Here is a 23,914-nt window from a genome sequence, read left to right as displayed (position 1 = left end):
TAACTCCTTAAACTCTAGTGAATCATGTTTAACACTAAAACAAGGGCTTTAACCTACTTGTTTGGGGGCAGTTAGGAAACTTTTGAATCTCCCTATATTCTAATCTTCCACTCTGCAACAATAAGAACTAGAAGTTTTTAAAAACATCACTTTTCAAGTTACACTTAACTGTCTTCCTGAGTCTGTCGATTAAGCAACAGTTGCACTGGATCACACTTTTCCAGCAGAACAAAACTGATGTAATTCTTTAAGTCTTCACTGCTATTATTCTGAGCATCTGGACAAGAGTGAACATAAGGTACAAGTTTCCTTCTTCAGGAGCTTGGGAGAAGGCCGGGAGCAGGCTGATCCAGAAGATAGGCAGGAGGAATGGTAGAGTAGCAAAGATGTTACAGCCATCATACTAGCCAGGAGGCTCTGGTGCGGGAACAAAGAATGAATGATCACTTCTCATTCCAGTTAGGTGGGTAGTGATCATAATTCATTACAATGTCTGTGCACACATGAAGCCAGAAGCTATCATTCTGCTCAGGAACAGCATGCTTTTTCCAACAGGTTTTGAAGGAGGATTGGCTTTTCACTTGGAAGTGGCCCCTGGACACTTAGGAGGGGATGGGGCTGGCTTCATCTTAGTTTAGTTACAGTGACTTTATCTGGAACACTTCTCAAACCCCATATGAGGGGAATAAGTGAGAGTGAGAAGAGAGTGTCAACTTTATATTTAAAAAAAAAAAAGGCAGTGAGTTTGGGGAAGACAAAGTATATAGTAAAGGAAATGGAAGAGGAGAGAAGAAATAGCCACTGAATGTTTCAGGGAGAGATGCCATGATCTATTAGAGGAGTGAAATCCAAAAGGGTAAAAAGTATAAAACAAAGCCACTTTCTGTCTCATACATTTTTTTTTTAAAGATTTTTCTCCAGCTAGTGGATTAAGTATCAGGGTAATAATTTATTCCCAAGCCCTTACTAAAACTGAATGAAACTGCTCAGTCATGCTTAGGGCCTTACCAAATTCACAGTCCATTTTGGTCAATTCCAGTCATAAGAATTTAAAAATTGTAAATTTCATGATTTCAGCTATTTAACTCTGAAATTTCAGTGTTGTAACTGTAGGGGTCCTGACCTGAAAAGGAGGGAGAGGGGTGTGTGTGTGTGTGGGGGGGGGCAGGTTTGCAAGGTTATTGTAGGGGGAGTTGCAGTACTGCTACCCTTACTTCTGCACTGCTGCTTGCACTGCCTTCGGAGTTGGGTAGCTGGAGAGTGGTAGCTACTGTCTGGGAGCCAAGCTCTGAAGGCAGAGCCACCACTAGCAGCAGCACAGAAGTAAGGATGGCATGGTATGGTATTGCACCCTTAATTCTGCACTGCTGCCTGGAGAGCTGGCAACCTCAGTTGGCATACACTGCTCTCCGGCCAGAAGTAAATGGCAATACCACAGACCTCCCAAAAATCTTGTGGACCCCCCCCCGCAACTCCCTTTTGGGTCAGGACCCCACATTTGAGAAATGCTAGTCTTCTCTGTAGTATCTGTATAGTATAGGGTAAAAGTACATAAGACCAAATTTCAGTCTGTGGCATGTTTTTCATGGCTGTGAATTTGGTAGGGCCCTAGTCATGCTTCGTGGCTCTACTCAAGCCTGTAGCAGGTTCTCACTCTGTAAAGTACTGTCTAAATGTTAGGGTGTAGTGTGTGTGTCCCCCCCCCTTTCCCCCTCAGGCAGGTTAAGACATTTGGCTAGATCTTTCAACTCCTGTTGTCTCATGACTGAATCCATCACAGCACTTTCCGAATTCAGATGGTGGTAAACTCTAGAACAGTGTGTATAATGGAGTAACTTTCTTAACCCTTCTAAGAGTTCAGTTCTCTGTTCCTATTTCTTTGTTTATATTAGGAATTGTTATATTGAAGCTTCCACTTCAAGATTATGAAACTTTTCAGGGAATACTCCAGCATGAGGAGAATGTCTGTCTGAATTAAACTACTTTTTTCTTCTAGAAAAATGCAACCTTAAAGCCATCTACCAATGTAACGCATGACGGAAGCACCTGTGGCAATAACACACATGCCCCATTACTAGCAATACAATTTGGAGCAGGTCACTCTTGGAGTATCAACTTTACTAAGACTAATGAAACTTATCAGGGAAACATCATCTCGTTTACCTACAACACCAATGATGCAGCCTTTAAAGATGCTAAAACAAAAGGTAATACGGGGGATTTTATCTTGTGTGGCTGAGCAATGACAACATTAAAGATAAATTATAATTATTGCAATATACCATCCCTCTAATTGTTTTTTACTCATTCCTCTGCCCCATCTCTTTCTTACAAGTGTTGCAGACCAATAAGAGCGTCCTATGTGTTTTTTATGAATGTACTGTAGATTCTAGTTAATGTTTGCAATAATCTACTAGACTCTCTCCCTCAATATGGATGGGGAAAGGGTTTTTTGTTTTGAGTTCTTGCTGACTTTCATGTGCATTGGCCAGTCTCCAAGAACACTAGTGTTATGATACAAATTGTTACAATGTACAACACTTTACTAAATGTGAGTGTGCATCTTGGACAGCTAGTTGCAAAACACTAACTTTGGACCCCTTTCCTGTACCTTAAGAATTTTAAAAGGAAGCATCCTGCTGGGAGGAGCGGTTTCTTTTCTGAGATGTGCTTAGTTAGCTTTGTAAGCTATAGTACCACTCTACAATACTTAATGGCTATGTGAAGGGGCGAGGGGGAAAAAATGTGTAGCCGCGTGTTAAAGTGACTAAACTTACAGGAATCCTGCTCCTTGTATTGATTGTAAACTTTTTTTCTTGTCTAAAACACATGAAGAGTAATCTGTATTCTTGCTTATAGGACCAATTACTATTGTTGTAAATGACACTATGCATCCAGTCCAACTGAATACTGTCTACAAATGCCATCACCTTGACTCTATTGAAGTGGCAAATGTGTCTCTGTTCTTCTGGAATGTCATTCTGCAGGCTTTTGTTCAAAATGGCACTGTTAGTAAACATGGTAAGTCACTTAAAATTGTGTGTGATGGTTCTGTATCCAAACTTCCATTTTAGGAGTGCAGTACAGAGTGACTTTAATGTTGTAAAGTAGTGAATCACTGCAATTTTTATAGGGAATTGCTGCTTATCTTGCCTAAACTCTTGAGAACCAACATGAGTATAAATATCCACTATCTTGTTCATATCCTGAACCAACTGCTGATCTGAAACTAGATCAGTGGAGCAGACTGACTTGGCAGTCTGTATAATACATTGGTCAAAATGCAGTTCCTAATGAGTATTTTGCTAGCTGACGTGGGATTTTTAAATACTCTGATCCCTGAACTAGTTGTAGTGGTACAACTAGATCATATCTGAGTCTCAAGGTACCTCTGTAAACAGAAGTCATACTGCCTCTTAGTCCAGGACTCAAACATTTTGAGCCTCAGGTGTCCAGGTCAACAGTGACTAGCAGGTAGTCTTACTAAAGAGCACACACAGCAAGTATACTGCACGTGAGGCTTGTTAGGATTCTTTCCTTTAGAGCCACTAGCCTGGCCAGAACTTCCTCTGCCCACGGTCTTCACCTGCTATGCTGCTCCTAACTTTGCCAGTGCAGAATGAAACTAGCTTACCTCTTCTGTTACTGTTAATGGAAAGACAGTTCTGTTTGCAATATTGCACTGTTACTGCATGCCTTGATGCTAAAATCAGATTTGACTAAACTCTGTAGGGGGCTTAAAAGGCCAAAATACTCCCTCCACAAAAAACATGAGTCATCTGTAACAAACAACCTCTGACAACTGTGTAATGTTATCAAAAATGTATCTTCATCCTAGCTAGTAGCTAGGAAGTCACACACTACTTTTTTCAGATTCTACATGTGAAGCTGATAAATCTACTGTGGCACCTACCACTATTGCCAACTTAACTACCACTGTTGCCAACTTAACTACCACTGTTGCCAACTTAACTACTGCACCTATCACTACTGCTTCATCACCTCTGCCAACTACAACTTCTAAACCAGTGGAGAAACCACTCATTGGAAACTATTCTCTTAAAGATGGCGATAAAACCTGTCTTCTGGCTACAATGGGGCTGCAACTGAATGTCTCCCAAGAGGTGCTGTTTTTAATATCTTACAAGCAAAGAGGAAGAGCGCGGCAATATTTTCTTGTTTGCAGAAGTATGGATACATGACTAGAGCCTTACCGCTTAACCAATATTTGGCATTACCTTTAGTGTTATAAATGTCCCCTCTAGTATACATGTATCAGACCAATCAAGGGATACTGTCTAGCTCCAGAACTCTGCCTGCCTACCTACCTTTTAAAATGGTAACTTGCTGAGGAATATTTTGATATTGTAACCCGAGCAGGGCATTTCAATAGCTTTTAAGGCTGGGACCTGCAGATGCTCTGCTTGGTTGCAGAGGGAGCCCAAATTAAGGCATCTGATTGCCAGAGCTGTGCTATTATCTGATGCACAAAATAAAGGAGGGATCTGTCTTCAACTCCATAAAAGAGCTGAATGGGAGTGTCAGTGGGCAAGATTCCCCCCCCAATCTTGTCCAGTACTGTTAACCTTAAGTGTCACTTAAATAGCTTGGCTGAACATGATTCAGTCTACCCTAGCATGAAGACTCGCCTTGTTTTATGATATGGTCTTGTCGAGAGTAAGACTAAACATTGAGGGGAAAATAGGGAGTTCCCTTCTGACAGCAGCAGAATGCCTTTTTTGAACAGCTAGAAGCCTCTTGACTAATCAATGTTTGGTTTTAATTTCAGCCCGTTTTGATTAACATCAATCCGAAGACAACTAATGTCACTGGTAGCTGTGGCAACACATCTGCTATTCTGCGATTGAGTGACAGCAACAGGACGTTTATTGATTTCACCTTTGCTGTTGTAAGTAACATATTACAGTTAAGCACTAAGCTTCCAATTAAATCTTCATTTCTTGTGTCTAAACACTTTGCACATAATGCCTGTATCTTAAAAGCTTCTTGCATACTTGATTGTCTCTAATAGAGTTATATAGGTGGCTGGTATCTTACTCTACAGGTGAAGCAACTGAGTCTCTTAATTGACTGCCCAAGGTTACCTATTGGCAAAATGAGGGTTGTGCTCTAGGAGTGTCTGGTTCCAGTAACATGCTCCGTACTCTAAATATGCTCTCTATTAAATGGACCGCACTAGTGTGTAGCTTTGTCAGTAAATGCTTTCACACTTGTAGTTTAAAAGCGCACACTGCAGAGGCAATCTTCTAAATATATATGTACTTGTGTGTCTGGAATAAACCCTTCAATTTTAACACAAATGGGCTTTTTTTTCTCATAAACAGAAAAACACAAGTGCAAACACACAAAGATTCTATCTGAAAGAAGTGAACATCACCCTGATCCGCTCTATAAATGGTTCTGGTAAGATACTATTTGGCTTAAAGGAAGCACTTCAGTGTTGACTGCATTCTGTCTATATTTAGCACATACTTGTCAACTAATTTTTTTAACCAATACTAGTTCATACTCCATGGTCAAATCTACAGTGACTAGCTACAGTAACAAATTGTCTATTTGCTTTAGAGATTGCCCTAACTTGCTATTTTCCTTATCCCATTTTGGCCTTGTTACAACTGTGTAGCACGTATCCTTGCCTACCTCTGAAGTTTCCTGGAGTGCAGTAAAGTTCTTAAATCCTTACTTGGGAAAGGAGATACACAGCCACATTGCTGACAGTCTTTAGTATGAGAACCCTAAGTGAGCAGTTCACATTAATAGGCACAGCAATATTCTTTGCAAAGAGGTGCAACCTATAAGGCTTAAGCATATTCTTCCAGATCAGCAGTTCTCAAGCTCTGGAGTAGGAGGTACAGGAATTTGTCAAGGGAGCGCAAACTGTGCCCTCCCCTCCCCCCAACTCTGGCTGTCAGCCCCTGGCAGCAGGGGCTCATGCAGGAGGACTGTGCACACCCAGGAGGCAGGGTAGGGGATAAAGGGGACTGCAGGGGAGGGATGGACGGACTGCCTGACTCCCGTGGGCAGGAGGGGACAGACAGATGGACCACTGAGTGGGCTCCACCAGTAGCAGCACAGAAGTAAGGGTGGCAATGAGGCATGAAGTCTGCTGTGAAAAGTGAATATCACTTTCCACAGCAGACTGTGCCTCATTGCCACCCTTACTTCTGTGCTGCTACTGGTGCAGCATTGCCTTCAGAGCTGGGTGCCCGGTATATGTACTTGGGGTCCAGCCATAAAGACTACAGACACAAAAGGGGTCTGTGATGAAATAAGTTTGAGAACCACTGTTCTAGACATTTGTCTAGGGTAACTATTCTTCTGTATGGAAGGAAAACTTATCTTTCCTTCCACGTTCTTCTTGATAACTGAGAATTCATTTTGTAGCATTTCAGAAACCAAAGTGTGTGTGTGTGTGTGTGGGGGGGGGGGGGGTTAATTTTAAAATGTTGTGGGTTTTGTTTTTTGTTAAGTGGATCATACTGGCCTACTAATATGTTGGCAATAATCTCTATAATAAGAGGCCTAAGACAAAGTTTAGACATGTAAACAGTTTATACTGTTGCAGTGATGAACTGCAGGGGCATGTATGAGTAGACTAGTGACTTAAATCTTCTGAAACTGTACCAGCTTTAATTATCCACCCCTCTTCTGTACTGAACCGGACTTCCTGTAGTCCACAAACTTGTTACTCTCCTTTAAAGTGTTACATAACCACATTTCGGAGGAAATAATGCTGAACAATGGACTCAGTACCTTTCAGCTGAATAGGCTTATGATCTTGGTAGTACACCCTTTGAACAAGGCACTCTTGATAAATAGACTTTTTAGTCCATTGAAAACTTATCAACAAATGTCCATATTAGAATTTTTTTTTTAAGAACCTTTCAATGCTGGAAACAACAACCTCAGCATCTGGGACACCTTCCTGGGCAGTTCCTACATGTGCCAAAAAGAGCAGACTGTTTTGGTGACTGAAGATCTTCAAATACATACTTTTGATCTGAGGATTCAGCCATTCAAAGTACAAGACAACAAGTATGCTAAAGGTAAGAATAAACCCAAATCAAGCAGACTTGTAGGGTGCTCTAACAAGGTTCACAACATAGGAGTAGATAAAAGCTTTATAGATACTAGCATAACTAATCCATTGGCCAGTACTTTATTTTTGCTTAGGCTAAAATGACTCTCTAAAATTTCCATTTGGGAAATGGCACCAGCCTTCTATCCTGGTTGATATGAACACCTTGCTTTTATCAGTGTTTTTGTCATAGAGAAGCCTCCCTTTTAAAATAAATAAATAAATCACACTACAAACTGGCAACAGCCCCATAGGCTTATACAAAAGGGCCTAAGGACATTGACTTTATGGCAATCTCCCCCTCCCCCCACAGCCATAGAGAACCACTGTTGACTTACTGAAATCTGCAAATGCTGTAGTGAGGGAGACTGAGCAGAGTGCTGCAAGAAATAATGGGATGAAGCTTGGAAAGAGCATTTCTGCTGAATGTAATCCAAGCTTTCTCATCAGACTGGAGGGGGGGGGGGAAAGGATTATTCAAGTGATGGGATCCAAAAAACTGGAAAAAGTTCTTACTTCAAAGTACAACCTTGCATTGGCCAGGGGTATGGGAAGACCTAATCTGTCTCATCACAAATTCTGAAGAGATGCAGTATAAACAGTTCTAGTTCTCACTGTGGAAGGCCAAATGGGCTTCTGCATAATTCTGTAAATAGTACTTGAAAACTAGGTATATGTTACAATAGTGCTTGCACCCCACTTTTGGGTTTAGATCAGTTTGTAGACTGATAAAATATGTAAGTTAAGATGGGAGGTGGAAGTGTACCTTAAAAAAAAATCCAATTTTAAAAGTATACTGAAAGACTTATCATAGTAATATAGATATTGGAATTGGAAAAGGTTCTGGAAAGAGCAACAACAATGACTAGGGGTATGGAACAGCTTCTGTATGAGGAGATTAATAAGACTGTGGGGCTGGGGGGGGATATGATGGAGGTCTATAAAATCATGACTGGTATGGAGAAAGCAAATAAGTGGTGTTTACTTCTCATAACACAAGAACTAGGGGTCACCAAATGAAATTAATAGGCAGCAGGTTTAAAACAAACACAAGGAGGTATTTCTTCACACAGTGCAGTCAACCTGTTGAACTCTTTGACAGAGGGTATTGTGAAGGCCAAGACCATAACAGGGTTAAAAAAATAACTAGATAAATTCAGGGAGGATAGGTCCGTCAATGGCTATTAGCCAGGATGGGCAGGGATGGTGTCCCTAGCCTCTGTTTGCCAGAAGCTGGGAATGGGCAACAGGGGCTGGGTCACTCTATTATCTGTTGTGTTCATTCCCTCTGGGGCACCTGGCATTGGCCACTGTTGGAAGACAGGACACTGGGCTAGGTGGACTTTTGGTCTGACCTAGTTTCAACATTCTTATGTTAACGTTGAACTCCTTAAATGCTACTAAATGAGTTCTGATTGCAATTGGCACTCCCTGTTACAGCCACTTCTTCATCCACATGTTAACTTATGACCACTTCAGCTGGCTTTTCAATACTGAAACCACGTCGTTTTTGAACTCCTTTAAAATATCTGTGTACACACTTACACTAACCAGGCTTTTTCTAGCTTTGTATTTAAATCTCCAATAGAATTGTGATACTGCAATTCAAGTTTATATTTGACATAAAAACTTCTCCTCTCTAATGCCTCTTAAACTTTATCATTTTAGTAAATAAGCTACTGTATCCAGCAAAAATGCCCCATCTGCTAACTATAAACTAGCACTTAGGGAAACCACCTATGAATCTGTACAGTTTTCTCACTAAACTATACAGGTATGATAAATACTTGCTTGTAACTTTGAGCCTTCGTGTTAAGGAAAATATTTTTGTTTCCCAAGAAAGGTACAATAGCATGCTGTCTCTTTATTTATTCCTTGTCACAACCTTTTTCTCATCTACAGCCCAGGAGTGTTCGCTGGATGATGACACCATTCTAATACCAATTATAGTTGGTGCTGCTCTTGCGGGCTTGATTGTCATTATAGTGATCGCTTACATAATTGGCAGAAGAAAAACCTATGCTGGATATCAAACCTTGTAAATCTGAATGTGATCACTGTTCCAGTTTCACTTTAATGAAGCAAGTGCAAGTTCCCAAATGCAAACAAACCACTTCAAGTAAACATTTGCATCATCTAATTAGGGCTGGAGACTGTGGGTGCTTTGTCTCTTTCGGTGTTTTGTCAGATAAAACAATGGGAATGTAACTCTACTTCCTGGACAAAGAAAAACATGGGGTTTCATAGCTGTACTCAAAGAGCAAATAAGCCTTATTTGGCAAATTATTAGGTAAAGATATTACCTGCAAACAATTACTTGGGATTCATTATCTGCATGTTACAAATATTAATAGTCTGAAAAGGGAACAGTCTAAATTAGGGCACTATTATGATGCATTGGGCAACTTGTAAAATTGCATTAAACTTGTACTTGTCTCACCTGCATTCCTTAGTTACTGTCACAATTGCAGGGTAACCTGGCTGCCTTTAACTGTATATTAAACCTGGAATGCTTGCCAGGGACTTCAGAGTGCCTAGTATCTCTTTTCTGGCTTATAGTACTAAATGCCATACTAATGGTTTTTCAAACAACTTTGTTGAAGTGACAGTAGTAACCCACTTAATTCCAATAAGAGCTGCAATAGCTCCCTCATTTTGGTAGCTTCAGTAGCCATTCTTATAGTTAAACCCATTCATTTAGATATGTAAACTTAAACTTCAATTGGCATATCTGGGAGTTAAAGCCCAGTTTCTAAATGCTTTAGAGAACTGTTGTGCACAAATGAGCAGAAACCTAGTGCCTGTTACAACCTGGCATCCCTCTAGATACCAAAACAGACAGTTCTTCTAAAGTAGTACAGTATTCCTGCTGGCACCAGTTTTAAAAAGGGAATAAGAACCTTAAGTATTTCTAGAATTTAAAGGGCACTTAACTTTGTATCATACCTTGCACAGAAAGTCTGTCTTGCTCACTTCCTTTGAGTGATGTGTGTTAAAGAAGCTCTTGGTTTAATGATCCAAAATCAGTTGTCACAACTTCAGCTGTTTTTAAATCTCCATATTAAGTCATTCTTTGCTAATCAAAACTTGCATTGTAACTGTCCCATGATGGCATTTCATCTGCTGATTCATGTACTTTGTGCTTAATTGTGTGCTGTGCAGAGATGTAATATTGTGCATTTGTGTGTACGAGTTACTAATGCTGTGAAGAATGCAAAAGTAAAGCATAAGTCTGAGGCTGATACACTGCACCTTTCTCCTTGCTGTTTGGAGTAGGCCCTCTACTTAAAACAAAGTGTAATGCAATTGGACTGTTCCTTAAACTGTAGCTATATAGAGATTAACCCTCACTGTATATCTTTAAGTTTCTCTGGTCTCCTAATCATTGTGGTGTAATTTAGAGTGCACTGCATAAAAAAGGTGGCCTTTCCTAAAAGGAATGAGTTTTGTGTTATAATAGACAGGGATTGGTCCTATTAATGAACATAGGACAAACTGAGTTTAACAGGGAAAGTTGGTTCATTTTTCTTAAAATTTTGGCTTGGAATTGTCATGGTAATAGATGCTTATTAGGAGTATACAGAGCTGCTTGTGGCATGTTTGGTGTTACTCTCCAAAAACAATCGGTAATACCAATTTGGTTCTTAGTAACAGATTTCATAGTGACTAATGTATATTTAGGACTCTGACTAAAAGAGCAAGAATGGTTGAATAACTCTTGTTGCAAGCAGAACTCAGGCCTTAGTCTAATATCAAAACCTCTTTAAAAAAAATAGAAATGTAAATGGAGGAACTAGCTTCAAATTTAAACTTTTAACTTGAGAATTTCTCCAAAAACATAAATTGTATTAAAATATCTTTAATTGCAACAGTTCTTATAGAAAGTCTTTTTGTAGAACTCCAGTGATTGTTGGTGTTTACATGTGCCAGTTATGTACTTTTTAACTAGCATTTATCACAACTATTTTCTTTGTCCATCTGATGTCTTAAATCTCCTAGGTTTCTATATGCCAACTCTATTCCTGAATTTCAGACTAAACTCTCACCTTCTCTTTGAAGGTGTAGAAATGTTATTTGGGGCAAACCAGTGGATTTGTTCAAGAAATTGGCTCTGATGAAAATAATACCAGATCTGGTGTGCCGGTAACTGGCTCATGTAAACATCTAAGTTTCATGTCTGTTAAACTGTTTAAACCACTAGTTCTCTGTATTGTATTTCTCCATAGGGACTTGCTTGTCAGTTTACTCTACATATTGCTTTAAACAATAAAGATTCTTCTATTTCTTAAGGAACCTTGGTAACTCTTTTAATTAAAGCAATGATTTCTTTAACTGTAGTGATCACTTAAAAATAGACTTCTTGATTAAAATCAATTCTTATTTTAGATCAGATTATCCAACCTAATCATAGGACAACCTTCCTTAATCTTCTTTTTGTTGCTTAGTTCTCTCTGCATCTTTCTGTAACATGCTAGGAGGGACTGTCTGCTTATAGGCTGTAGTTTTTTTCTAACCACTAGTCTAGATATTAAATCACTTCCGTTAGAAGCTTGGCTATCCCACTTTAAACTTGTAGTGAACTGTAGAATACCTCCCTAACCAAGTAGACTTACAAAATCTAATTTCACTAGTCAAACTTAAACTGATTGAAGTATTAGTCTTGGTTATAACTAAAGCAGCAAATAGGTCAGTGTCTCTTACAATTCTTCGCTTTGGGAGTGGCTTCTCTTTAGCAAGCCTAAATTTACCTGGGGTTAACATCAATCAGCAGAAGTGGAGAAGCTGTAGGGACTTTCCTTTGAAAATTTTTGCTTGGTAAGAGCTCTTCCTGTATGCTAGGATCCATCTAAGTCCTGCTCATAGGAGAGGGGATAAGCTATCTGTTGCTGATTCTGCTAGTTCAGTCTCCAGCCTCCAATAAGATTGCAAAATTACATCTATCGGTTTCCTCACTGTTGGATACTCCAGGTGGTCTAGAAGTGGTTGCATGCAACACTCATTGCATAAATCTGTCCTTCAGAAATCCATAGAGCAGGCATAAAATTCATTCTGAATAGGGGAGACTTTTCTCTTAGTGTTTTTCTGTAGTTAATCAAAAGCACAATACTTGAGGTAAATGTGCTTTCTCTATTGCTTATGATTAGAATTGATCACCTGTGCTGCTTGTCCTAAGTCTCCATAAGAGCTTTTTGACCAAACAGCTATATGTCCAACTCATGGGAAAATGCTGGGTATGCAGATGATGTACTCTGCACTGTAGAACCACAGTTTTGTCTCCTTACAGATTCAGCGCTTTAGCTAAGATGTCACACCATGCATGAATAATGATACTGTAGCATATGTCCCCTGTTTCAAGAGTAAATACTAAAATGAATCTTCATTTGCCTACCCCTGATGTACTAGCCTGATTTGGCAGAGGGACCACACATCTGGTATACACAGTTGTATTGGTGATAGTCTGACAAGGGAGGAGGATGAGTAAAATCAGATTCTCTTTTGACTCCTGGCTATTGGCTTGGGGTCAATCAATCAGTAAAATAATCTCACTGCCTTTCCTTTCAGGCTTCATTAGTCAAAGCCCATGCTGTGATTGAAGTCTCAACTGTTTTTGACTTCAGTCTACAATGCCAGCACATGTATCTTAAAACTCAATCTGAGCTCAGTGGAGCTTTACACAACTTCTTCAAAACTAACTAGAAAGTAGGTTCCTCCAAGAGACACTCAGCCTAAGTCTAAACTTAAATGGAGCTTAAGCATTCTCTGAAAATATCTTCAAGGATGAGACCGTGGTGGTAAAATTGCAAACTACTAAATTTGCATCTTGTAATGAACTTGCTCATCTTGCAGTGCTAAAACTTGGGTGACTGTATTTGTAGTCCTTAGCTTTTGTTGTTCCAAAGCATTTTACTCTTAAATAGCTTTAAGAAAGAAAAGTCGGTTATTCACATCTTTAACTGAACTACACTCGGATGCAAAGTAACAGTTTTCAACATCACTGCTTTCTTTCTATTTAACTGTGAAAGGTCTGCCCTAATATTCTGACCAGTGGTAAAATGTCCAAGACTGGGTGTGTTGGAATAATATATTGTGTAATTTCATCATACACAAAACGGATTCCAGAAATTTCATGTTAGTCTTAAAAATGAGGAGGGGAAGCATTGCAATCCTCTTTATTTATAAACAGGGTCTGGTTGAAGGAGAGCTCTAATACTGGATGGGAAGCTATGTAAACCGTTAGGGAGAGGTTGCAGGGTTTAACATTTCTATTCAATTGGCTTTCTTTTGAAACTTGCCCTCTTTCCATTTAGCTGAAGACTGCAGCCCAGATGTGGACAACTTCATTGTGCCCATAACAGTGGGAGCAGCTTTGGGAGGATTAGTTGCTCTAGTGCTTGTGGCTTATTTTGTAAGCCACAAGAAACACAGTAATGCTGGATATCAGCAATTTTAAATATGGGAAAGTGGGCGGGGGGGGAGAAACTGTCTCCTTACATCTGAATGGTTTTGTCAAATAGTTTCTTGAAAATTAAATTTATTTAAGAAAGTTAATTTTTAATTAGCATTACATCTGAACTTGACAACTCACAGAGTGATTTTAGTCTGGTCCTTGATCAGACTAAAGCTTGTTTCCATCTTCTGGATGTGGATGTGATGCTACCAAAAATACCAATTCAGTAATTCTATGATCTATATGTACACAGTGGCTGTATATGAATAAAGTTTTGGTCTTAATCTCTGTGAATGGCACTTAACCAGTACTAAGTTCGCTGTGGATGTCTTCAAGTATTAATGTATATAATCCTACCTTGCAGTTTATTTTATTACTATTGATAGTGCCTTATATACAGTTTGTCAAATATTAAAGCTGTTGTGTGAATGCCCCTATTAGAAAGGCTAAAACTGACTTTTGCGACTTAAAGATGCTCTGTAGGTGCAGTTCTCTGGATACACCTTTTTGAGTATGCAAGTGTAACTTACATGTTCTGCGCTTTGGGTCATCTATTTTGTACAGCTGGTCTACAGAACAAAAATACTTGTAAGAATACTATAGTATTTTGAGCTACTAATAATGGATCTAATGACTGTCTCCAAAGTCAAAAACTCTTTTTCAAGAGAAAAGGGAAGAAGGTTCCAGCCCAACCCAAACTCTGTACAGCCTTAATCTGAACTCACATGGTCAGTCTGTATAGCTTCCAAACTCCTCCAAGAAAATATTTCCCCTTTCTGTCTGTGGAACAACAGACTTCCAGTGATAAGTAGTAGAATCTGTTATTAGTGTACAACTGTTTATATTTCAACTTGCAAACTTGGTAGCCACCAAGCGTTAGGTTCCACAACCATTTTTCTTCGATCTGAAAGGTACCTCTCTGACAGAATTAAGGAGATGCTAAAAGTAGCTTAACTACCATGTTCTCCCTGCCGTGCTAATGTAAACTTAAAAATCTACTGGTGGTTAATGGGCACCTTTCATCAGTATTAAATTAACTGATTTTAGTATTAATGACTTTAGGATTCCTGTGCGCTATTTAATATTCAAGTCCTCTTACCAGCCAAAACTGATTCAAAGTGACCAAGGTAAAGCTGTAAGTATTGTACCTCAATCTGAATGATAGAGTAATGATCACTCTCTTTAAAATAACTCGCACCATAAATTGTCCTTCCTCCCCTGCATTGCTGAACTGCACAGCAGCAGCCTCTGAATTGGAATGAATACTGCTGCAGGGCCAGACTTTGTGTTTGTATTTTGATTGGATTTAAAGGGAGGAAAATATACAGTTATAAACCCAGGCTTTGTCCTAATGGATAACCTGGTAACCAGTTGCCACTTAATATAGCTGAGCTAAATTTGGCACAGTAACTAAAGCAGTGGTTCTCAATCTGTTTACCACTGTGGGTCGCATATACAGCTCTCTGTTGTGGGCCACATTCACCCAATACTACCTGCAGGGCCCTGAGGATGTCACTTGGGCTGCAGTTGTGTGCTGATTTGGCTGCACGTGGCCTCCAGGCCACGGAGTGAGAACCACTGCTCTAAAAAAAGGCTAATTCACTTCGACTCACATTACTGGGCAGCGTCTTAAAGTAGTAGCTGCTACCTTTTGACAGAGTGCTACATCTGTACAAGACATGTCTTCTATTCAGACAAAAAAGCAAGCAAAGTCCATTCTTCAGGAATCTCCCAAAGCTTTAACAAAGCCCTCCACTTCAAAATCTCACCACCAGGATTGGGGTGAACTAGATGAACATGTTTATAAAAGTTCTTTAACTCATACTACCTCTTGGGGGGTGGTCATCTAGTAACAGCCATTAGCTTGGGGCATTGGACATCTAATTACTTAGTGCAGCTCTGGAGATTGTTTTCAAAGCAAAGTCAAACCACTTTTTCCTTGCAGTAGTCCAGTAGGGTAAGTATTTCTCCCTACTTTACACATGTGGAAAGTGAAGCAGAGCTGTTACATAACTTGCCTGAGGCTTATAATTGGCGTCGGAGTCCCATGCTCTAAAAAAGCCCATACTGACTCTGAATTTAGCATTTGTGTCAGAGAAGAATTAAATAATGTATACTTCAAAACTGTGCAAACCCACTTTGTGGCATTACACTGAATGTTTTTTACAATGCTGTGTTGATTTTAATAAGAACTACACAATTCTTCTCTGAAAGCGATACCTCCATGACCTCTTTGTACTGACTGGATCAAAAAATAAAGCTATATGTACCAAAGGTGTGTCTTTCAGTGTTTTCAGCTACCCTGATATATCTTTGGTTGTCTTTTACAGACTTCTATACAGTGCTGCTTTCCATATTATCTATTTATGTTCTCCTTCTTTCCCATCCATTTCTGAAAATGCACAGTGGTGTTGGAGGGGATGAGATCAGTTTGGGGGAGGGGGGAGGTAATACATTTTGTCATTCTGGTGCTCTAATCCAGGTAAATGCTCTCAAATCCATATGGTGGTGATCAGCTAGTATGTCATTTCAAAGTTACTTTGTCCTGGGTTATGGGTGACATTAGTGGGAGAGCCACAGGTGTGCAGGGAGCAGAACATCCAAAGTGTATGCTAATGTGAAGATCTGAAAAGAGATCTTTACCCTATGAGAGCCCTAGATGTAGCCAAATGTGATAGATTTCTTCATAAGCACTTCAAATGCACCTTCTGGCTATAGGCAACCCAGTGACTATTAGCTAAATTGTCTAGAAGAGAAACAAAGAGCAACTGAATTATGCCTACCTGTACAGGGGGGTGAGGGGTGGATGAATAAGTGTTTAGACTGTAACTAAGGTCCTGTTCCAGAGAGATGCTAAGCACTTGCAATTCCTATTGAAGAAATAAGTTCTGGGTCTTCTGTACCTATCAGGATCAGATTTAGAGAGGGGTCAGGTTTTTATTTAAAAAAAAAAAAAAGTGCATGGGGTTTAAAAAAAAATTGCAAGTGTCTGTTTCCTCCCTGCTTGATTGGTTTCTAATGCATGGTTTCCCTACTAATTTCCTCTCCCTCACTTTTTTCTCTTCTACAGCTGAAGAATGCTTTGCAGATTCTGACCTGAACTTTCTTATCCCCATCGCAGTGGGTGTGGCGCTTGGCTTCCTTATCATTCTTGTCTTTATCTCTTATGTCATTGGAAGAAGGAAAAGTCGTACTGGCTATCAATCTGTATAATCTTTTCATGCTGTCTCTGCTGCTTTTTTCCTTTAACAGAAGTTATTAGTTTATGGTTTTCTTTGACCTAGATATATTAAAAAACAAAGGCTAATGTATTTGTGTATATGATTGTGAGAACAAATTTAGACTCACCTGAAGCTACTGTAAGGCTTTGGAGTAAAGTAAAACTGCTCCAGGAAACACTTAAAATGATGACCAATATTTGGCCCCTGGGCAATGTGATTATTTGACTGAAAAGGCCTAAGATAAGGATGCATCTTACTCGCAGCATTTTTAATCTCTATTCTTTTGCATAATATCACAGCTGGCGAGTGAATCTTCATTGTATATGCAGCTACTCAGTTTATTTCAGATGCTGAAGTTAAAAAAACACTGCTAGAGGTTTGAATGCTGTGTACCGAAGGATTGTATATGCTGTTGGAAAGAAATGCAAAATCCTTCCTAGCATTCAATTAGAAGCAAACTTACCACTGCTGCCTTGTTTCTGTTTTTCATGTAGCTGCTTGTTCTCTGGGGTTAGCTTAAAGCTGCTTTTCCTGTTGCATCCAAAGTTGGTTCTTGATCCTACAATACGTCACCCAGAAGTTCCTTCTCTTAGTAACTAGTGTATTTAATATCTGTGTGGAAAAAATTAAATTTTTTTAAGGGTAAGAGGGGAGTGGGTGAGACCTAGCATAACTTACCCAAGAATGGAAGAAGCTGACCTTAGAGAACAGAAAAAGCTTTTAAGGAAGCCTTGGGTATCCTGTGTTGCTTTTGTCCAAAGAGGACATTGTTAAGCATCTTCTGTTTGCTAACCAAAAGGTTCTTCTGCTCTCTGACTTTAATTGAGCCTATGTTTGAGCGAATGGGAAAACTTTGAGTTCACTGGGTCCAAGTTTTCATTCTGTCTGTGCAAGGGAAGGATAATCTAGACTTCTCCTCTTGTATTTCAATCGAAGGAACTGGCCTAACTTTACACCTCTCTTTAACTCCACAGAGGTGTGCTCTTACTCTATTTTCCAAAGTAGTCAGTATGCAAAAGGATGAGGTTATAGAAAACCACATTAAAAGAAAGTGACCCCACCAAAGAATGGGATGGTGTGTTGGATCCAGTCAAACTCCTCCCCTATCATTAATATTGTCATACACTTTGAAGGCCTATGTTCCACGTTTGGGCCTTAGCAGGGTGGAAGCTAGTTATTTTGGATTAAATTCTGCCATCCCTGAACGGGTACACTGGGACAGGAGCATCTTCCTCCTTGGCCCCCTTTGATGCAGACCTGCAGAAGCTAGTCCTACTGTTGTGCTCTCTTTTATGCTAGGCCATGTGACTAGCTGGGATGCTAGTCTGTTCGTCGCCGGCAGTAGGGGGTGTGGGAATGTGTTCAGCACTCTTCTGTAGTATGCGTTTAGGATGTTCCTGAGCCACTGCCGGGGCAGACTGCTGCAGAGCACCTCCACCTCATTTACAGATGGGAGCGAGATCATGATTTGGGCCTTCGTTTTACAGAGTGTTTGGGCCTCAGAGCTGGATGAGGGTAACGGAGCTAATTAAGTCAAATCAGATGAGAAGCGGTCTTTCATTTTTCAGTTTACTGGCTCACAAAATGTGTGTTCAGTCATTATGTGACACTAGGCTCATCCAAAGAGAGAACCCATGAAGTAAGCTGAGGTGTTCAGTCAATACGCTATAGGAGGATATGGCATGTGGGGGGCTGAATGTAAAGTAGAGCAATACACTTTCATTTGAGTGATGTTGGGCATGGAAGATTGTACACTACTGACTTTCATTTTAAAGAAACACTGTTTAGACTCCTATCACAAAAATTGCTTTGGTCCTATTCTGACTACAGGCTCAAACCTAAGCTGTAACTGCATCTTCTAATGGGACAAAAATAGGGTCCTACACAGATGTGATCCTTTCATGCTGGGGACTTAATTTAAGCCCAGTGGGTTGGGTTTTTGTTTCCCATTTTTTACTCTTGCTTTCCCAGAGTGGGGAAGTGCTAAATGGGCTACTCTGGGCCTAACACACATGCCCCTCAAAGCGTATCACCTCCACAATGACGTGAGGTGGGTTCTATTCCTGCTATGCTAGTCTTCAGGCTCCAGATCTGAACTTCATGCATAGCATCCTTTTAATCCAGCTGGGTGACTTTAATAATAAAATGCAGCAATTTCCTAATTTTTATTTTTTTTAAGTGCTATTTTGGACTTCATGAGAAGTCAAAATCAAGCAAGCACTTTAAAGTTATTGTAGAATGAAGAGTGATATAAACATGGTTCTCTGAATTTGCAAAAGACTGTACAAATGTGCTGATGAAGACAGAGTATCTATATTAAACAAAGTTAACTATGATGTTTTGTCTAGTTTTGCTCAGTGTTAATACTCTTGATGGAGATGAATGCGACTTTTAAGAGCTTTATCTAAGGGGCTGGTGTGGCCTGAGTTTCAGTGGTGGTGAAAACTCAAATCACTTCTTGCTCTCCTTCACCCCATGCTCCTTTCAGGCCAGGACTGAGGCAGAGACCAGGTGGGCGGCATTTGTGCTGCCATTGGTTGCATGTTCCACAGTCTGTGGATAACCAAATTTAAGAGGAGTGAGAGTTATTAAAACTCTGAGCAGGAGGGATGGTAACAACCTGTAAATGCTTTTTTCATAATGGCGAACACTAGAGGTTATAGACAGCATGCTGTTATATTTTTAATATAAAGAAGAAAAGGACTTTAGCATGTGATTATGGATGAAAAGAGACTTCTGTGTATGTGCTCTCTATGGCCCGGGCACTTCAAACTTCTGAGCCCTTCAATTCCTATTGAAGTTAATCAGCAGGGCTCTCCACTTGGCAGGAGTGAGCCCTAGACATGAGTCCAGTCTTTTTAGCTTACCAGCAAACCGTGCAGCAATTATAAAATGTGTTCACATGTCAACACAATTGCCAATAAAATTCTGATGGCTGAATCTTTATTACTCTTGGAAACCTGGGATGTACAGAGAACACAGCTTCATCTTCAGATACTGGGGGAAGTTTCTAATATTCTTGCCTTGAAAAGTCTTGTCCTGACCTGTCAACTACCCTAAATTGATGTGGGTGTTATTGACAGATGCCTCACTAAATGTAAGTGATTGAAGTAATTCTGCATATTTAGAGGATGGCAGAGAGGCCACCATTTTCACGTGTAAGTACTAAAGCTAGGTATCTATATGGATAAATATTTAGACATGTAAGTTCCTTGATTTTTAGAGGTGCTGAGCACCCATAACTCCAGTTGATGTCTTCGGAGTTGTGGGTGCGCATATTTAGATGTCTGAATGTGGATTTAAGTGTTTAAACCCCCAGGTTTGAAAACTTTGGTCAAAGTTAGTATCACCCGATGGCCTGTCTTCTGCCTGGAAAACTAATGAAATTACACCTGGGGTGATTTTGTCCCATTATGATTAAATCCCACTCCCTCCCCACAAGAGATTTATTGTGTTTTTAAAAAAAAAAAAAAAAAAAGGGGGTGAGAGCCCAGTTATAAAGCTCAAAACTCAGTAACTGGAGTCAACTAGCCGTGTTTAGGATATAGATATTTAGTCCTGTTTGCAAAGGCCTCTACTTTAAGAATCTAGGTGTATTTTTATTACTTAGCTAGTTATAAAGGTATAAAAGAGAGAAATAAAATTACTGTCTGTTTGTGTAAGGGCCTTTTTTTACTGTGACAGTTTGAGGCCCTGTTCTTAGGCTAAGGCCTTTGGCTAAGTAATAGAGGCCAGCCATAAACTGGGACGTGTATGGTCACATTCTTACATTCCCAACTAGTCACATTGAAATAAGGTGCTATTGGGCTGTTAAAAATACAATCCTGTTCTGATATTCCTATCACCTCCAGAGAAAGGGAAGATTTAGGGGAGGGGTGGGGCAGAGAATAGGAACAGGAAATGGGGGTGGGGAAATTGAAATCATGTTTCGCTGGGGGCGGGGGGGAATAGAAACAGGAAATAAAAACGGACCCAGGCAAGGCTCTATGGTATCAAAGCTGAAAAGGGAAACACTAAGAAAAAAAACTAAACTCATGCTTGCTAAAAGTTCACCCCAATAAACATCAAATTGTTTGCATCGTCAAACTTCAGGTATTGTTGCTCCCTGTTCATGCAAAAAGAACCAGGAAAGTAAAAGGATAAAAAAATAAGCCCTCCAACAAGTCTGCTCCAGGTACCGCCTCAAGCCTGTAAAGTCTGGCCCTAAGAAAATGGGCTGAGTGATTCCATTCATCACACATACCATAGACTGGACACATTTTTTTTAAAAAATCATTCCTAAATGGGGGCCAGTGAAATGGAGACAGTGCAAACTCACTCAGTAATATGTTGTATTGCTGTAACAAGGGTGGCCTGTGCTGTACAGGTGGCTGTAGTGAAGGCCGTGCCTGTTCCCAGGGTGGGTACTCCAACCACACTGACAGGTGGATGGCTATAAAGTATATTAAATTAAGACTAATGGTTGCAAAAGGAGGGATGGGTAAATTGTCACAGCAACAGCTGCTGGCAATAATCAAGCTCCAATTGCTGGTGTGAGAAGGTGATCGGAATGAGCAAAGAAATGTTTCCTCACGTGCATAGAGCATACACAACCTGCTCGTAGCCAAGTAAGAAGCCCAGACATCCAGTCCCTAAGCTTCTGTGCAGGAGATGGAGAAGAGGAAGTACTTAACCCCATATTGCAGTGATTCTTCTGGCCAATCTAGGAACCCAATGACTTCCATGTAGCCTGTAGGAGCAGTTGTGCTGGTTTGCAAAATGATTCCCAGCTAGTCTCCAGGAACAGCACTCGTGCAACCCAGGAAGAGCCCATTCAGCCCTCTTCACCTGCAGTGAAGGCTTCAAATCCATGTGAAATCTTCCTGTGAGGACAACGGGGGGTAAGTGATGGGACCCTCTGGGCTGGGTGTAATGTCACAAAGGTTCTTTTAAGACTCTCTGTCTCAAAAACAAAGAGACCACATTTCTCAAACTTGGAAACTCTGAGCTAAGAATGTACCCAGCTTCTGCAAGAGCGCTACCAAACTTGGACTCCGTTTCTAGAGCATCACAGGCAGAGAGGGAAACATTGGGCATTGCTCCCTGTGCAGTCCCATATTACCTGAGCCAAAATCTCTCTTTCTCATCATGCTGAAACAGAAGCGGGAGAGGAGCCAGATCTGTAAGTCACTCTGTAATACATCAGTACATATCCTAGGAATACTGAGGGGGAGAAAATCCCAATGGTAAATTCCTCTGTGTATATGCCACAGATTTACCAGAAGAGAGAGCCCCAATTAGTAAAACAGGGTGAGAACTAAGGGAGGAAGGCTGTTAGCCCACTTAAGGTTAACAGGGTTGCACAGGTGTCATTATGAGCATGATCTGAAGACAATAGGGTTACACAGATGTGCAAAATGGAAAACTCAGCTGAAGGGTCAGAGTTCAATGTGAATTTGCAGGAGTGTCAGACAAAAATACCCATTTCACTGATTTCTGTTTGCAAGATAAAAGAGAATGAATTGGAATCCCTCCTCCCCCCCCTCCCCCCCACATCATTGTTACAGTAACTGTATAGGGCAGAACTTTCTTTTAAAAATACCAGTAGCGGGGTGCAGCATTCATGATAAGCCCTGCACTAACAAACCAAAGCTCGTAGCCCAGCGCTCTTGATCAATCCTAAAGTAACAAAGCAACATTGACAGTCTTGTACTCCCAAGCAACCCCATATAAACAAACTGCCTAGCCCAGCACTCTTGCAATGATAAATCGGGGGCTGCAAGCACAACAAAAGAAACATTTCAATTTCAACTTCCGTGAGGTTGATCTAAACAGCTGTGGGTGAAATGAATTATTGTGAGAATTCTGAATGCTGAAGTGATAGTGCCTGGTTAACCAACTGGCCAGTCACCAGAAGGGACAAAAATCCCACACAGTACATTAAGAATGAGATCACACTGTTAATTTCACCCATAAAGAGAAATGGCTACATGTTCTCCCACAACTCTCCGGCTTTTAAGGACATTCACTGTGATCTTTTGGACACTGAGGGGATGAAGGATCTGAAAAGTTTGGGGGCAGTGAGCTGCACTCTACATGGCCATACAAAGAGCTTCAGTTCCCAGCTTTGGGTGGAAGGAGACCCTTGTTTCCTAGCAATCTCTTCCTGCCAGTGTGACGTGCTGGGGGTCTAGGAGAGAGAAGCTCCTTTCAGTCTGGTGGACTCAAAGAGCCATGCAGAGAGAGGGGAAGGAGTGTATTAAAGGGGGGAGGGAGGAATGTGTTTATCCTCCCAGCTCAAAGGTGGAGGGAACAGTCCTAAAGATTCATAAATGACAATTATTCCTTATGATGGCTTCCTCTTTCCAATTGCAGCCAGTATCTTACATGTGTCAAGACATGGTTGAAGCTACCACTGCAAATGCTGCTGTGCTGAGTTGGGCTGATGTCCCCAGCCACTGTGTCAGGGCTCCTGGGCTCCAGGGATTCTGAGATGGGCCATTTTACTTTATTTTTATTGGTTTTACACATGTAACCCAAAAGACTGTGGGAGTCTCCTACACTACTGAGTCATGTAGTTTCTACCTGGGAAATGTACTTAAAAATATGATAAAAAGTAAAATATAGGGTCAGGAATGTCTCTTTTGAAGTGATCCTATGAAAATCGTATTAAAATGTCCTGTAAGTATTTAAAATCAATATTGAAATGTTTGACCAGGGCCCTCTACCTGTAGTTACAAGACTGGATCTATACTGCCAATAAGATTTGTTAGGCATTTACATTTTAAAAATGTATCTCCTTAGTCTATATTACATGGCAGTTGTTTCTAACTATATATATAAAAAATCCAATAAAGACATGTCTCAGTTGCATCGGAAACCATGGGTCTGTTTCCCTAACAGAAGCGGTGCTCTAGTCTGACGTTATGTTTAAAAGGTGGAGTGGAAAAAGCACCTGATTGCCACAAAGAGTTAAAAAAAGTGCTTGGTGAATGTTTGCGTGGGCTACATTCTGATGTTGAGTGTAAAGGTGATTCGGCCCAGGAAACGATCATTAGTCATATTATTCACAATTCCTTCCCCGTTCAGCCTGCACTGAATGGGGACAAAATCATTCTTCTTCACATCTGTGAAGTGCAGAGCCACCAGGGGGGAGGTGTAGTTGAC

The 23,914-nt window shown here is 40.4% G+C and overlaps 2 protein-coding genes across 7 annotated transcripts in view; one reads left to right on the top strand and one right to left on the bottom strand.

The window, feature by feature from the left end:
- Positions 1-20,402, top strand: part of LAMP2 (lysosomal associated membrane protein 2) — a 27,694-nt gene extending 7,292 nt beyond the window's left edge. The window contains exons 3-9 of one of the 3 annotated variants that reach the window (XM_054039068.1): positions 1,997-2,207; positions 2,860-3,021; positions 3,874-4,124; positions 4,790-4,909; positions 5,346-5,424; positions 6,900-7,067; positions 16,618-20,402. In XM_054039068.1, the coding sequence (XP_053895043.1) occupies positions 1,997-2,207; positions 2,860-3,021; positions 3,874-4,124; positions 4,790-4,909; positions 5,346-5,424; positions 6,900-7,067; positions 16,618-16,760 (1,134 nt within the window). In that variant the 3' untranslated portion in view covers positions 16,761-20,402. Of the gene's footprint in view, positions 1-1,996; positions 2,208-2,859; positions 3,022-3,873; positions 4,125-4,789; positions 4,910-5,345; positions 5,425-6,899; positions 7,068-9,001; positions 11,393-13,407; positions 15,822-16,617 lie in introns of those variants that run through there. The other 2 variants (XM_054039069.1, XM_054039070.1) reach the window with 2 other exon arrangements.
- The window catches only part of ATP1B4 (ATPase Na+/K+ transporting family member beta 4), a 31,975-nt gene continuing 28,293 nt past the window's right edge, over positions 20,233-23,914 (bottom strand). For all 4 annotated transcript variants that reach the window (XM_054039073.1, XM_054039071.1, XM_054039075.1 and 1 more), the window contains exon 9: positions 20,233-23,914. In XM_054039073.1, coding sequence (XP_053895048.1) covers positions 23,753-23,914 — 162 coding nt within the window. In that variant the 3' untranslated portion in view covers positions 20,233-23,752.

This window comes from Malaclemys terrapin, chromosome 9, assembly GCF_027887155.1.
Source record: "Malaclemys terrapin pileata isolate rMalTer1 chromosome 9, rMalTer1.hap1, whole genome shotgun sequence".
Lineage (NCBI taxonomy): Eukaryota > Metazoa > Chordata > Testudines > Emydidae > Malaclemys > Malaclemys terrapin.
This window is presented reverse-complemented; position numbering and strand designations above follow the sequence as displayed.